The sequence below is a fragment of the Glossina fuscipes genome, unplaced genomic scaffold, assembly GCF_014805625.2.
Source record: "Glossina fuscipes isolate IAEA_lab_2018 unplaced genomic scaffold, Yale_Gfus_2 133, whole genome shotgun sequence".
Taxonomy (NCBI): Eukaryota; Metazoa; Arthropoda; class Insecta; order Diptera; family Glossinidae; genus Glossina; species Glossina fuscipes.
Genome location: NW_023998476.1, coordinates 2,340,648 through 2,356,501, shown reverse-complemented (window position 1 = coordinate 2,356,501; position 15,854 = coordinate 2,340,648). Strand labels below are relative to the sequence as shown.

Below are 15,854 nucleotides of genomic sequence, written 5' to 3'. Positions count from 1 at the left end.
TACCACTCGTGCTTAAAATGAACCTTTATTACAGCCAGTATACCGATGCCAGATTGTATATATGTACCTTTGTGTTAAGCCTACAAATCACAATTTCTGACTTATTTGGATGAAATTTGGTACACTGACATATTTTGCCAAGTAGCAACGCTATTAAAAATGCTTCGGATAGACTTTTCAACCGCTTATTTTGAAAACCCTTTTTATGGAAACAAATTACAATATTTATGATTTTTCGACAAAACTCGCTGAGTAATAGTGCTTCGACATTTTAAACTAGCATGAACAATTTGGATCGGCTGGGACAATATTTTGATACCCCTCCCGTATAACCGTTCCCTAAAACTTGGCTCGTAATAGTAAATTGACAAAGAAATCAGGCGAATTGAATTTGCATCATGTAGATCAATTATTTGGAGGAAATTCAAATCTTTTCATGTCGAGAACATTTGATCGTTAATGTTTTATTGTGAAAATTTTTTCGTTAAAGTAACTTGATATAAAAATTAAATGTGTCTTCGACCACGTCTCATGTAAGATTTCTTATTAACAGTAACGATAGGGACTTTAGATCTATCTTTAGTGTCTATGTTATAGACACTAATATGTACAGGGGTTATCATGAGAAGCAAGCTCATATATGGAGAGGAATTCTAATATCTAGTTTTTTTATGACAGAAACTTGCGTATAGTAATATAATTGGAAGTATGTCAAGCTTGTTAAATTTGAATCACATCATGAAGGGTTTTGGGTACTGTCCAATATGCGGACTTTCACGAAAAGTATACATTTGCTTGAAAATAATGTGTAATATTTGGTATATTATTACCAAAATGAGTGAATGAATGTATTGCATAAAGTGATGTAGAGCAATTAAAGGTCGGCCTTGTTCGACTATAATGTCCTTACTTATTTTATTACATATATTTGTTAGGCCATTTGCAGCCCTTATGTAAAGTTAAAGATGTTATATTCCATGTATTATAAATTCTTGTGCATTCGCCGAACTGTGCATAATACACTCCTGATCAGCGCTAGCTTTTGATTCAATGTTATCATGTTCGTTTACTTGTTTCGAAACTGTTTTTTTTTTTTTTATAATTTTTTGTACAATCCTGTGGATTAACTTATTAGCTAAAGTTACCTTTAGAATGACTATTTATACGTATACTATATAGATAAAGTTATCACTGAAAAAATTTTGTTTAATTTTCAATGAAACTATTCTTATGCATCGCTTTTACGTGCAGCATAAATGCTAGACATTTAATGTGAAGAGTATTCAAGATTCGTGCTGAATTGGTTACAGCTTTGTAAGTTGCCTCAATTTATCAATATGTTTGTTTGTAAGCAAAAGCTTTTTAAATTTCTATTACCTTACTTTGTACAGAAATATAAAAAATTGGGAAAAAAAAGCAAGTACAAAAATTATATTCTGTTTTAAGCGAATCTATTATAAAATAAAAAAGATATATCCACAAAGCAAATCCTTCAACGCGGATACACGTTTTTTCAACGTCTTCCCCTACTCATCTTAGAGTTACCTGTATATGGCACAACACACTAATGTTTACCAACTGTATTGCCCGCCTTTGGAACAACTTACCAGCAGAGGTCTTTCCTGTCGTGCCTGATTTCTCCATTTTCGAGCCAAACGTTCGCAAACGGTACTCTCTTTCTTTATCCCACTCTTCCTATAATTCTACCCGATGACCATAGCGTCCATACGTATACGGGAATGCTATAGAAGCCATGCAGAAATTGTAGCTGCTGTCGCAATAGTTTGGGAGATTACCCTAATCTAACGACTGCACAGCTTTTTAAAGAAATGGATATCTTCGTCACGCAATTTGAAAGCAAGGGCTCCGTAAGATGTTAACATACGAAGCGAAGATCGTTCATGATTTGCGTTAGCAACATTAATAGGGTCTTCAAGTATACCGACGCCCGACAGGATCCTTGGGTTTGCTTGGCAAAAACCGGAACTGGCTTTGCCTTGAAGTCGGCATTGCACCATTAAGTAAATCTCGTAGAGACGATAATAAATCGTGGTCGAACCGGGCAATGTCCGAACCAGAAGGTGGCTGCAACAAAACTTTCGAACTAAGGACTACCAATTTTTGTCGAGTCAACACAAAACCTATGTTGTCCCGCGTTGTCGAAACCTTTTTCCTACTTCTTAACTGTAGTCCATAAAATTAATTACCTATTGCAATAGTACAAGATGAATGGCTCCTTCCCAACAAACAAAGCATTACCGTAATTTGCGCCAACGTTGGCTTTGACGTCGGTTATGCTTGTCTAGGATTGCATTCCTTTTCAAGTGTTGTACTTCAGCGGCGATTCTAAGATGGAAACTCGGCACATAAAAGTTTTTATCGTTAATTCCTATCGTACCCAAATGTCAGCCTTCCATTCTACTCAGTCCGACCGAACTATTTACGTGCTACTGATTTTAATAATGTTCGCGATATTTATGGTTGTTCGCAACTTTGCAAAACGTATTCGTCTTACACGAAGTGATGTTTCTAAACATATATTGGAATACAGACTTTTCTTTATATCTGTGCTATCAGCTTGAATACGTACTGTGGTATGCCTGGCAAGAGTTCGTGTTAAGTCACGCATTTTTGAAATCATCGTTGAGGAAAACTCTCTAGAGCTTGTTCCTCGACGCAATATATATTCGTCTAAAAGCACCAAAGGGGTATGAACAGTGATAAGGAAAGTTGAATATAACTGTTTCTAAAAATTCCGATATCTCATTGCAAGTAACTGGCAATAAAAATGGCCACATTATCTCCTGCGATCATAGCGCAGTAGTTATATTAAATCTCAGAAATTTCGTAATTCATTTCGTAATAAATTTTGGAATGTTACCAAATGTGTAAAACTACTCTGTGAACCGATAATCCTGTTTACATAACATTTGATAACGAGTTTCGTGTATTGCAACAAATCAGAGCTAATACCATCAATGCAATTAAAACACAAAATCATTTCTCTGCAGAGAAACATGAAAATTATGAATTTTTGATGAAGTTTGCATCTGTGCGCCAAGAGAAGGTTCAATGATTCCTCTTAACGGCGCTAAAATTTATTAATTAAACTACTGCGCTTTAAGCGCAAGAAGTGATTATTTACTGAAGATGGTGTTGTTTTTTTTTTTATTTTCTTTATATTATTTGGCTTTTTATAAAATTGTTGATGTGGAAATATATGTGCAAATGAACACATACTCGCATTCATAAGGATGTAAAAGTATGTGTAGCAATCAAAATAAAACTATTATACATTACTTGTGCTAGTGAAAGAAAGCGTAATTAATATGGGCGTTGATGTTCAAGAACCGAGTACTTATTCTCTTTTTACATAATATAAGATTAAAAGCTTTGTTATGTACAAATAGTTAGTAGTAGTATTTCCCTTTAAAATAAACTGAAATGATTTACTGTGGTCTGTTGCAGTTTTATGATGGCTATTGAAATATTTTGGTAGTCGTTCTATTATCTCCGCGTCTACATTTGTTACCTACCTCTAGTAACTGCTTGACAAGCACATTTTTTACATTATTACATCGTTCGCGATTCGAGAAATGCTGAAAGAAAAATATCGTCCCAAAAGAGATATACAATTTTGGCTTCTCTTAATCTGTTGCCAAGGGCCCTTATTCTCTGAATATCGTTTTCATTTTTAGAATTAGCCATCATAACAGTGTTAGGCCTCGGCAAGGACTATTGAAAAATTCACCGGTTTTGAGATAAACCAGCAAGAAATTTATATTCGGTCGCGACCGAACCGGCTTTTACACCCATCATTGCTATCATAAAAAAAGACTAAAAAAAAAATTTTAAGAATTGAATTTTTATATTCTATAATATTGAATGGGCGTGCCCGATTTTTTCCATTTTCAGAATAAAAATGAAAATTTATATTGCGCAGGTGTTGCACTTCATGAGTAACAAGCAGAAAACGCACGGAAGGTAAAGGTGTTCACAGTTTTTGTTACCTAGGCGTGTAATTTCAAAATTAATTACCAAATTTGTAGAGACGCATAAAAAGGGAATGCTTTCCACAGATAATACACACTTGGACAGGCGGATATACGGACAGACGAATAAACGGACATGCTTAGGTACATTCCGGATTTGAAGGTGTCAAAGAAGTTATGTATTTTGTGGTAACTTCGAAGTTTGCTTAAAGTTATTGAAAAAAAAAATTAAATTTTGTTACTCTAAAATACTGGATAGACGGGGTTAATTTTTCTCACTTTTGTACAGGCATTACACCATCACTAATAGAATATAAGTTTAAATTTTTGTACATATATCTGAGGTAGTTTATGAGTAATAAGCAAAAATTTATTTTTATTCCTATTGAAAAATCGAGATGTCTTCACTTTATGCACCGATTTAGCCCATTTTCTATACCAACCTACATGCAAAAACGTGTAATGTTTCTCCCAAATTTGAAGTCGATACATTCATTTTTGCGGCCAGGAGAATGCTTACAGGCGGACAGGTATACTCATGCCGTTCAAGAACATATACACTTTGGATGTTTTTGAGGTTTCCTTGTGGTCGTTGCGAACGGTTTGACAAACTTAATATGCATTCCATCCTTCAGTAATGGGTATAAAAATGCGGTTTGTTCGTCATTTCATAGTTTAAACAATGCTAAAAATGGCCGTATTTGCCAAATTTGCATAAATATAAAATCGCATTTGATCCAACGAAATTAAAAATTAATATTCGTTCGAAGATATGGTCTATAATTTGATTTTTATTTCTTCAAAAATTTATCTTTTGGTTCTTGTATATATTTCTTTGAATTTTCATTTAACTACTTTAACTATGAGTGGCTGGTGCTTACATATAGTTGCCACACAAAGCACTTTCAATTTTATGTACATCCCCTCTCATATTTACTTAAAACTCTTTTCCAGCTCAATTTTCTCCTTTCGCCTGGCAAACGTTCTCTAAACATTCTCGAACTTTAATAGGTAAACAATTTTCATTTAACCTTAAACGTTATATTTTGGCATATATTGAACATAATAAATGCATTATGCGCTTAAGTAAAATGTCGCTTATTGAAGACTAGACGTCTCCTTCGTAATGTCGTCTGTATGCTTATTTTCGAATTACTATCTTAAAATTTCTTCCACATTCTTAAACTTATTCAGCTCAATATTTATTTGGGGTTAGAAGAATTTTTTGCGCATTTTTTTGGACAAATAAAATCAAATAAGAAGAGGAGCAGAGTCAAGGGAATAAGAAATTTCTTAAACATTTAGCTTGAAACGAATCATAAAGGCCTGTTGTGTTAGAATAAATGAACAAACAACTGAAGTATATTCTGAAATTCTTTGCTTTTGTAGAAATATGTTCAATATGCTTACCATGGCAAAAACAATTTTACCGAATTTATAGCAAATCGAGGCGAAAGTAAAAGGAAAAATTTTGGTGTAGGAATGAAAAAAGCATGTGGTCATGTGTATTACATACTTGAAGATGTGCATTTGTTCGGTCTCTTTTATAAGCATAGTATACTTTTACGTATGCTTGCTTACATACACCATAAGCCACGCAAAAATAAATTTTTAGATAAGCAGTTCAGATTAGCAACGAAAGCTTTTTTTATTGATTTTTCTTTTCTGTTTTCTTTTTGCCAATGAAGCGAATAAAAATGCAGAACAATAAGTACATCTTTTATTTTCGTTTAATGTATTATGCGCTCCACTTTATGCATCTCAGTTTATATACTAAGACTCTATCACGGGCTATTGAAATGCAAAAGTATTGCACTTCAGAGTAGAAATATAATTTTATTGAATTGTTAAATGATATCGCAACTTAAGAATATGAGAAAGATAAGCAGGTACTACGTTACTCGTTTATACTCACCATAGATGGTGAAGGTACATTCATTTGTCATTTGGCTGCAATGTCCAGGAAAAAGGCTTCGAAGATCTTAAATAGTGCTAAGTTTAGATAAAATTTAGCTATGTCCATGTCCGTCTGTCCATTTGTCCGTCAGCCCATCTGCCTGGGCGTAGCGGCACCACACTGCCAACTAATGGCCGTACATTGTGGTAAATACCCATACCGCACTACCTCGAAATAGGCTCTTATCAATTGTTGATCCTCACTATCAACCTCGTTGTTGTCTTTGGGTGTAGCGCTATTGACACGCGCGCTAGCACATCATCTGGCGTAGTTTCTATTTCCTTAATTTCCCCATATCTGTTTCCCACCAATTGTTCTACGTTTTGGATGAGTCTGTAGGTCCACCTCCTGTAGAGGGTTTAAATTATTCGATCACAACATACTTAAATATATGTCATTTTCTCGCTTGCATTCTTTTTCCTTTTGAGTCCTGGCGTAACTAATAACATGGATGCAATAATAGTAACAATTGCCTTTGTCCACGTGATGTTGGATGTGAAGATCATATTCTCAAAGCTGATCACATTGCGAAAAACTCTTATAACACCTTATACAGGAACGATTTCTTCTGGACAAGAAGATAAAAAATAAGTCCCATCTGAAATCAATTTAATTCATGTGCGTATTTTATTGCCCATGTGAAACAAATGTTGAGCGCGCAGGAGGTTGTTAGGAAGCAAGTTTTAGCCGTAGATTTGCCTTCGATATGTGCTAGAGTGAAGTAACAGTTTTGGGGTTAGAGTTTTGTCTTTCCAGAGTTTTATTTCATTTTTGTCAACTGCAATTCTTTAATAACTTAATCTCAATAAATATATTTTACTGTAGAATTCTTCGTCTGCCATTTAATTTGTAGAATTAAACTCTATGAAAGCAAAAGTGATTGTCAGCGCATTCCAACAACAAATCGCAGGATCCGCTGTTTTATAAAGTGTTTTTTATTTCGGAAGCTGTTGTGGTTTGTTGAATTTCTAAGGTGTGGGTTTTGTTTTGCTCTCATCTTGAAATAAAACCCAGATGAGAGATATTTGTTCCACCAATACTGTGACCGCGTAATGTGTCACAAATATGCTGGCATCAATCTTGTCTTGTCTTCGATATTATTTGCGAAAACATCAAGAGCTTGTACTGGTCGCGTGAAGAGTACAACCAAAATAAGATCAAGTTGTTTAAGGTGCTTTCGCAGGCAAGAGACGATTTCAGGAAGATTTCCAAACGCTTTCGTGATATGTGTAATATGTTTGAAGATCAGAAGACTGCCCTTGACGGGTGTGAATGCCTTGATGAGATGGCAACATTGTATAATAATAATGCTTCTTAGTGCGTTGACGTCCACAAAATTATTATGGACGCCAACGTGTCTATGAAACATGTTCCCGAAAAGATGTATCCGCGTCTACGATTGGTACTTCGCTTACTACTTCTTTAGGATCGTCCTCTGCGCCTCCATCAATGTCTGAGCAATCGTCAGCTGTTTAGGATTCGGTCAATAGTACAAATTCTGTCTGCACGTTGAGTGAGTTACCGAAAGGCCTTCCTTGACCCAGCACCTGGCGGTAAACCAAGCGAATGCCCGTGGCCGGTGGTGTCCAGCATTTTTCGATCCTGCATAGGTGACGTAGACAGTAGTTCTAGGAGCATGGATGGTTCGTCTCAGCCCTCAGACGATGGTCGCGCATCTATTTCAGACTTCTCTCTTAATATAGCAAGCAAGAGTCCAATTAGCACACAACAACAGGGCCGTAAGCAAAAGCCTTTAAAGGCTTTATTTGTTTCAATTTATCAGAGGAGATAATTGAGTGCTTTATTAAGTCAAAGATCAATTATGTCAAAAATCAATTAAGTCAAAAGTCTAGTGTTAGAGAAACTGCGTCGTTTCAAATCCTTGTTCCGATATTATTATTACTCGCGTATCTTTGACAGAAAATGTTGGCCTGGCGGAGTTTTTATTAAGGACTTTTTACCTCGTCGGAATGCTAGAATGCCGGATTTTGGCATTGCGGGTAATATTGCTATGGGAAGGGAGGATAATTCTGCTTCAATTAGCTTTTTGTCCGTCGGTTATCACAATGTCCGCGGGCTTAATACTAAAGTTAAGTATGTACGTGTTGGCTCTCATAATTTTGAATATCAGCTTATTGCATTTGCAGAAACTTGGCGAAAGCCAAGTGTTCTGGATGCGGAATCGTTTTCTTCGGAATATCAAGGGTATATTGTTTAACAAGGTTGAGGGTGGAGTTTTAATCGCTGTGGTAAATTCTCTCCCTTACCGCCGGCTATTACCGTCTACAGAAATTGATGTAGACTTTATTGTAATATCGCTGAAACTTGGTGGTAACGTTATTTTTACAACGTGTTCGTATACACTTCTGACGTCTGATAATAGTGCTTATTCAAATCACTTCCATCGCATTTGCTTGGCGTCCTTAAAAATGAATCTCGCGGATACATTACTGATATTAGGAGATTTTAATTCACTTAATGTTTCCTGGAACTTCAATGTTGAGCGTGGCTATTTGGATTCTGTATCTAGTTGGACCATGTTACGAATTCCTTTAATAAACTTTCGGACTTGGTCTTTTGTAGTGCGAAGAATGTATCCATTCTTCGTTTCCCCACATTAGTCGTTCGGGAGAATGTATATCCATCAACCATTCTGATATAGCTAAACTGATCAGCCAGAATCTCCAACTCATCTTCGGTATTTATCAAGAATTCTAGTGGGTGATTTCTCTTTCAAAAAACTAATTATGTCAGAACTTATATCGCGTTATTTACGATCTCTTGGGATTTTGATTACGGTGACATCGATGGGAGCCTGTCTGTTATTTACTCAATTCTTTATTCCGCTATATCTGAGCGTGTTGCTGTCAAGCCCTACCTCACTGCCGAACAATCGCCGGTGTGGCTTCCCAATGAGCTAAGAGTAGTACGCAATAAAGGGAACAGACTTTTAGAAAATATAAAAAAACTGGGCCATTTGTTGATTTGGCCAATTACTCTAGAAGAAGAAGCGTGTTTAATACTTTGAATAAGCATTGTTACAATGCTTACATCAACAAAATGTGTCACTCGGTTCAGACGAATCCGAAGTGTTTTCTTAAATTTGTTAGTTCGTAGTCGTAGCTTAGTAGTGCATCTTACAGTTCCATAAATATTTGTAACAATGTGTAACTACTAATAACTTATTCATATCATCTAGAATCGTTTAATATTTTTCTTCATATTATCTTTACTAACATAGAAGTCTTCAGTACCCTAGCCGCTTTAAAATCATCATGTTGACCTGGTCCGGATGGGATACCGCCGTGTATCTTAAGGTTTTCTTTTAATATTCTTCATATTCCCTCAACTTTGCTATTTTATTCTTCTGTCAGGAAATGCTATTTTTGGAAAGAATCCTGTTTAACTGCTTTTCATAAGAAGAACGATGAAAATTATAGAGGAATTGCTAAACTGGCCGCTCTCTCCAAATTATTCGAACATCGAAAAGACTTGGACCGTCGCTGGTGTCTATTGTGTCGTTCTCTCCAAATGGCTTTATTAAGTGCTCCTGTTGGAGCTTGTTTGTTAAGTCTATACAGGGTTTTCACAGGGCAAACAAATTGACGTTGTTCACACAGACCTTAATGAAGCGTTTGATCGAGTCAATCACAAATTGCTTGCACGTAAGTTGTACTGTACTGGCTTCTCTACTAATTTGATTGCACGGTCTATATCATATCTAATTAGTCGTACACGATGTGTGTTATTTAATTCTTATATATCTCGATCTATACAAGCTGTATCTGGTATTCCGCAGAGGAGCCTTTCGGATCTTTTACTTTTTATTTTATTCATTATCATTCCATCATCTCGTTTACTATCTTCAAAAGTATTTTTTGCTGATGATGCCAAGTTATTTTGCTCATTTAATCCCCTAGTGGATGCCAGATGCTTGCGTTTAGACTTGTTTTGGACGAGTTTTATATACGGTATAAATATAACTATAAGGCATTTCACTTGACCAAATGCTAACAAATTATGTTTTGCAGAGGAGTGCCGATTGCTATTGACTATTTTATTGATACCTATAAGTTTCAATGTGTTTCGAGCTTTACTCATCTGGTGGTTGTATTGGATCGTAAATTGAGCTTTAATTTACAATTCTATGTCAGGGTTAAGAAAACGAAAAGTTCTATTAAACGATGGTTGTTTGTATTTAAAGACCTCTACATTCGCAAAAGATTATTTAGTGCACTTTCTCGGCCGATTTTGGAGTTCAATTGTAGTTTGGTCTACGAACTACAAGTATTCATACAATTACGTCGATCAAATCAAGTGGGTGGAAAAATTTTTCTTGCTTTACGTGGCTTGGCATGGAAGAGTCTGTTCCAGCTGCCCGTCTGTTGACGCTGCCTTCACCTCGTACCAACTACGAGATGAACCATCCACTTTGATTTGCGTGTTGATCAATGCAATGACATCCCTAAACTGTATGATATTACGCCGTCGTAATAAAGAAATAAAAAGGATAAAGACGGCAATACTAAACTAAAATGCCTGCTTACTTTTCTCGCTGTATCAGCTGATCACTCTAAATAATTCAGGCTTCCGTAGGTGTGCAACCGCTAATTACGAGATTCGAAGTTTTGGTTTATATTGGAAGAATAATTTGCGCACTTAATTAGTAACTATAAGATAATATTTTGAATTTTTGCCATTGAATCAAAAATAGAGTGCGAATGTATATACAAACGCTATGATAAATAGGATTTAAGTGCTTTCTTATTTTCAAATTTACTTTGTTTCAATAAATAATAATAATAATAATAACAATCAACATTTCCCACAAAACGCACTATTTTGAAAAGCCGTTATATTAAAAAATTTGAGGCTTCATGAATAAAGGTATTAAGCGAAGAGGTGTTAAGTATCTAATGCTTTAATGGTTGCTTGTTAAGAAAAACGAATTCAAAAAGAGATGTTAATCTAATTTGTCTACAAAATAGGTTTTTCTTTGACAATAATATTACTTCCGATGCACAGAAAGCGACAACCTCCCCGTTGGTCCTTTCTTACCATTAATTTAATAAAAAAAAATAATTTTGTAAACATATTTTCAATCATTCCAGTTTTTTCGTATGAACTGCTTAAAGGCTTATGTAAACAAATTTCGACTTTGTTGAGTCATTTTAAGCATCTGTAATTACAGAAATAGTTATGGTTGCAAAGTAACTTACTTCACGAATAATACATTTTCTAGAACTAGTTGCTCTTTACGGTGTTTGTGTATAAGTTATTAAAGTTATTGACAAACTACAAGAATAGGCACGGTTCAGGCCCTTCTGAAATCATTTCCCTAAAGGCTTATGCAAGTGCTTGTCGTTCCCATATTGAAATAATCCAACCCTCTGTCTTAAGGACGGAATTGTTTTCAATAAATCGGCTTTGAAGTTTAAGTTTTAGATTGGAATTTGAATAGTTTTCGAAGAAAGAAGTATTTGATGAATCATTTCTCTTCGTAATGGCTGATTTTGTTTGTTATATTTTTTAATAAAATTATTACCGCAAATGTTATCATAAGGAATTGAATTTAATTAAATATTTTTATTTATTTATTATGGTTGCAGATAAGGGATTCATTCGCAACGTGTCAATTGAATTCTCACTAATTTGTTTTCCAATTAAATCACAGTGCGAGCTAAAGAACGGTGATAGATGGCATTGAAATGTTCGGCAGTAAATTTACGCATATATATGTCGTTGAAGCAATGATTTAACGGAAATTACGTTAAAAATCGAAGAAGAAAATTTAATCAAGCGCTTCTATGGGCTTAAGGAAACCGGTTTGGCGATAAAGAATTCAGCAAATATAAAAACGGCAACAGCAATAGAAATACGTACACATACACACACACAATATTTATTAATGGCGAATGAATAGGAAAGCAAAGTCTCAAGGGACTATGATATCTATGAAACGAATACAACGATGTGTTAGGCACAGCGAAAGTATAGATTAATCCGGTGCGTGTGTTTAAATGTGCATCGATATACAAATCGAATGAATTTATGCATATGCTTAAAAGCGTGCATGAGTACAGTTTTTATTGACTTTTTTATTATTTGAATACAAAACAGATGTTTATCACGAACAATTCAATCATCAGTTCATTTATTGTGCAAAATTTTTATTTCGCTGACTTATATAAAACTAATATGAATGGAAAATGGCAACGACAATAAGGTGATGAAAAGCCATGTGGACGTATGTGATGGCATCTGCCCGCGGAGATCGGGCTCACTCTATGATGTCATCGAGGCGGCGACAAGAAACTGATTCGCCAATTTACCAATACAAGTAAGTTCTAATTTCAACTGTTCACTACATATCCCTCACCCTAAAATTGAAAGAGATTATAATAATTCTATTAATTCACTTGTAACAACTAATGAAAATAAATGGTTCTTTATCATGGAAAAATTTTAAGATATCCATCTGCCTATCAATTTATGTAGACATGGATTAATGGATCTCTCAAAGTCCCAAAAAGTGTTCGAAACGTATAGATTCTTAATAAAATAATGGAAACAAGAAGGTGAGCTGTACGCTTAATCCTCCTTCGTAAACAACTTTCAACAAATTATGTTCAGATGTTGAGCTAATATAATCTGGGATAAAATGAAAATCTCATAAAATCATTTGGTTTGATAGGCATTTAATGATTATAATATTATTTTATATTGTCACTTCGTTGCTTTATGGGCAAAGGGTGTCGAAAACTTTACCGAACTTGAGATTTACACCTGCGAACGCTGATTTGGTAGTCGAGATTCTTATCAACTCGCCTACTTAGGCGGAGTTTTTCCTACTTACGGTACATTGGAATGGAAGCGACGAAGTTTTTATAACTGAGAACAGTCCAAGGGGTATATCACGGCGCTTGTGACTAGACCAAAATCTCAGCGGAGCATTAAAAGGTCAATGATGCTAAGTAGGCTTTGTCTTGTCAAGAAGAGAGAGTTTATCCCAAATCCAATACCTCATGTCTAGCTCTCCATTGTATTATAGGCCCTCTACGAGACATAGGAATACGTTACTCGTTGGGGACCGGAAATTATATTAGAAAAAATTTTATTATTATATTCAACTTTCAAGTACCGTAGAGTTTACAATAAAACCGACAGCCTTGGATGCTAGTGCTTTAAGGCTTCGGCATTAGAATTTATTCTCTGGCTAAATTCGTTAAAATAATAATAAGAAAAATAAAAATCGTTTTTAAAACCAAGTTTTGACTTTTCATAAGAATATGAAATGTGCACAAATACTAGTTTCTTCCCCTCACTTCGGGAGTTTTCAAACTCCGTATGTGTTTTACCATCATTTTTTGATGTGAATGAATATGACTCATTATATAATAAAGTATAGGAAATATGTATTGAGCTGTTCTTTGTAACTTGTTATAAAATCTGGAACAGACATAATAGTCGATGAGCAATACTTTGCAACTAGAGCCAAGCGCCCATTTACTTAATGCATCCCGGCTAAATCAAATAAATTAGACATCAAAACGTTTAAATTGTTAGTCTAGCAAAGCGAAACAAAAGTAAGGCCATGTGTGCTGAATGTACTGAAACAATTTTCGGAAAATGCATTTTATAAACGCAATAAATTATATATGTACTGCTGTGTTCAATAAGCACAGTGAATTTGCTTACAAAATGAATAATTTTTATCTATCCTTGGACACCAATCTCATGGCATTCATTGCTTTTAAAACATTTCAGTGTTATTCCTTATTAACAGTTTGCAGTTCACAGCGTAAAACACCACAATAATCGAAGAGAACTTTGACTTTTGAGGGACTTTGGTGCGCTTCTTTCCAGGTTTGATTCACCTTTTTCGCGATATTCGGTCGAATGTTCTCGGCTCGTACGCGTAGATCCGAGTCTCTTCTCCAACCCAATTTAACTTGAATATTGGTCTTACTTTTTGGATACAGTATTATATATGTAAAAACTATTTTGAATAAAATTTCTTAAAAATAATAAACATCTTCAATTTCGATGTTTGATCTAAATCGACTCATTTCAGGCAAAATAAATATATACCCAACATCCGGCAATCTATTGTTAAAAACCGTAGTTAATTGTCCGTCTCTCTGCCGTTATGTTATCATGTCAAGTATTCCTTTTGTGCCGTCGTGGTTAACGCCCAGGCTTTTATTTAGGTCTAGTCATCTTCACTTATACACCAGCTGTAAGATTAGTTAAATCTCTCTTGGCCGTCATTCAGTACGGCTTCTAAGGGAAAACGCTATATTTAAAGACTATCGGGTACTTTATATTTTATTTTTGTTTATCTTTACTTTCAAAACTACAAAATTAATGACTCTATACATTACCTTATTAGAAACTATGATTTTACTTTGAAGACACCGGTTAATATAAGCGCTATTGCTTGATTGTATAAGCACCTAATGATGAATATAAGAAAGTAAAAAAATACTTTCTTTTTTTGTAGTCGAACATTTAGTGTGGTGTTAATCGTGACAGAAGTAAACAGAGTACGCAGCTATAGTAAGCGTCACTAGTATCTACAATATGTGTTTATGCGTGAACTGTTAACTTTAAAACTTTAATAAACTTGTTTGTTGATAGTAATGATGCGTTCGTTTCTTACTCATTTGTTTTTATTCACACATTTCAGCGTTTCCCGTCCTCTTTATCGCTCTGCACGTATTAATGGACGATCTACTCAGAATTCAAACAACTTCACTTTAAGTACATCATATCCTTATAATTCAACACGAGGGAATTATTCTACGGAGAATACTACTAACACGACGAACAGTTTTATGCAATTGAGTAACCGAAATAATTTACAGCAACATCAGCAGCAGCAGCAACAGCAGCAACCGCAACAGCCACAAGAAAAATGTCAAAATCATATCAGTGGAATCGACGATGGCTATACGAACTCAGGCAAAAGTGAATCTTACGAAATGGAAGATGGTACCAGTCTTTTTTCACCACTAACCCCCAGCTGTACAACGGTTACACCTGCAGACACAGCAATACTTATAGGACGTAAACACTTGTTAGCCAATCGTAATAATACATCGACAAATATAACAACAAGAAATTGTATGGAAAATCCTGCTGCTGTAGTTAGATTAACGTCGTCAAATTCGCAAGCACTTCTACAACCTGATTACAATGCTGATGATAACAGTGAGCAAATTGTTAAACATACTGGGAGACAATTTAATGCCTTACCTTCTTATCAACGTGATCGTAAATCTTATTATTATGTGCAAGATGAAAAGCAAAACGATAGAGGAGGAGGAGGAGGAGGAGGAGGAGGCGAAGGCGATATTGATGATGTCAATGACGATGAAGATGATGATGATGACGATGCTGATAATAATGATGATGAGGACGATGAAGAGCAGAAAAATGGTAAAAACTATCATAAAAGTAATACTAAATATAACAACAAACTATCATTGGTAAGTTAGTTAATTGAATTTTCATGTTTTTAAATTTATCTTCTGCAAGCGCAAAATTTCAGGATATATTTGTTCTGTTCTCTTTCGTGAGGTCGAAATAGTTACAAATAATTCTCTTTTATATACGAAACGTAGGTAGCTCAAGTCGGAAAAAGAAAAACTACGAAGGAATTGTGATTATTATAAGAATAATTGAAACTAAAAAAAAAAAAAAAATTGAAGGGAAATCTATTTTTTATATAGAATATTATTTCTTTATATATAATAGTTTCTCCTTCAATTTTTTTTTTTTTGCTTAACCTTAACACGTATCTATTTTGAAGTGTTCGGAATACTTGTTGAAAAAGCAGGAAAAAAGAAAAAATAGTAAAATATGAAGAATCCCGCCTAGAAAATATATTAAAAAGGTTTGAG

The 15,854-nt window shown here is 34.8% G+C and overlaps 1 protein-coding gene across 1 annotated transcript in view; it reads left to right on the top strand.

Moving 5' to 3' along the window:
• The window catches only part of LOC119641027 (probable serine/threonine-protein kinase mps1), a 43,408-nt gene extending 27,791 nt beyond the window's left edge, over nt 1-15,617 (top strand). The window contains exons 2-4 of the mRNA XM_038039442.1: nt 11,559-12,289; nt 14,639-15,440; nt 15,576-15,617. Coding sequence (XP_037895370.1) covers nt 12,189-12,289; nt 14,639-15,440; nt 15,576-15,617 — 945 coding nt within the window. The 5' untranslated portion in view covers nt 11,559-12,188. The remainder of the gene's footprint in view (nt 1-11,558; nt 12,290-14,638; nt 15,441-15,575) is intronic.
• The last annotated feature ends 237 nt before the right edge of the window (nt 15,618-15,854 follow it).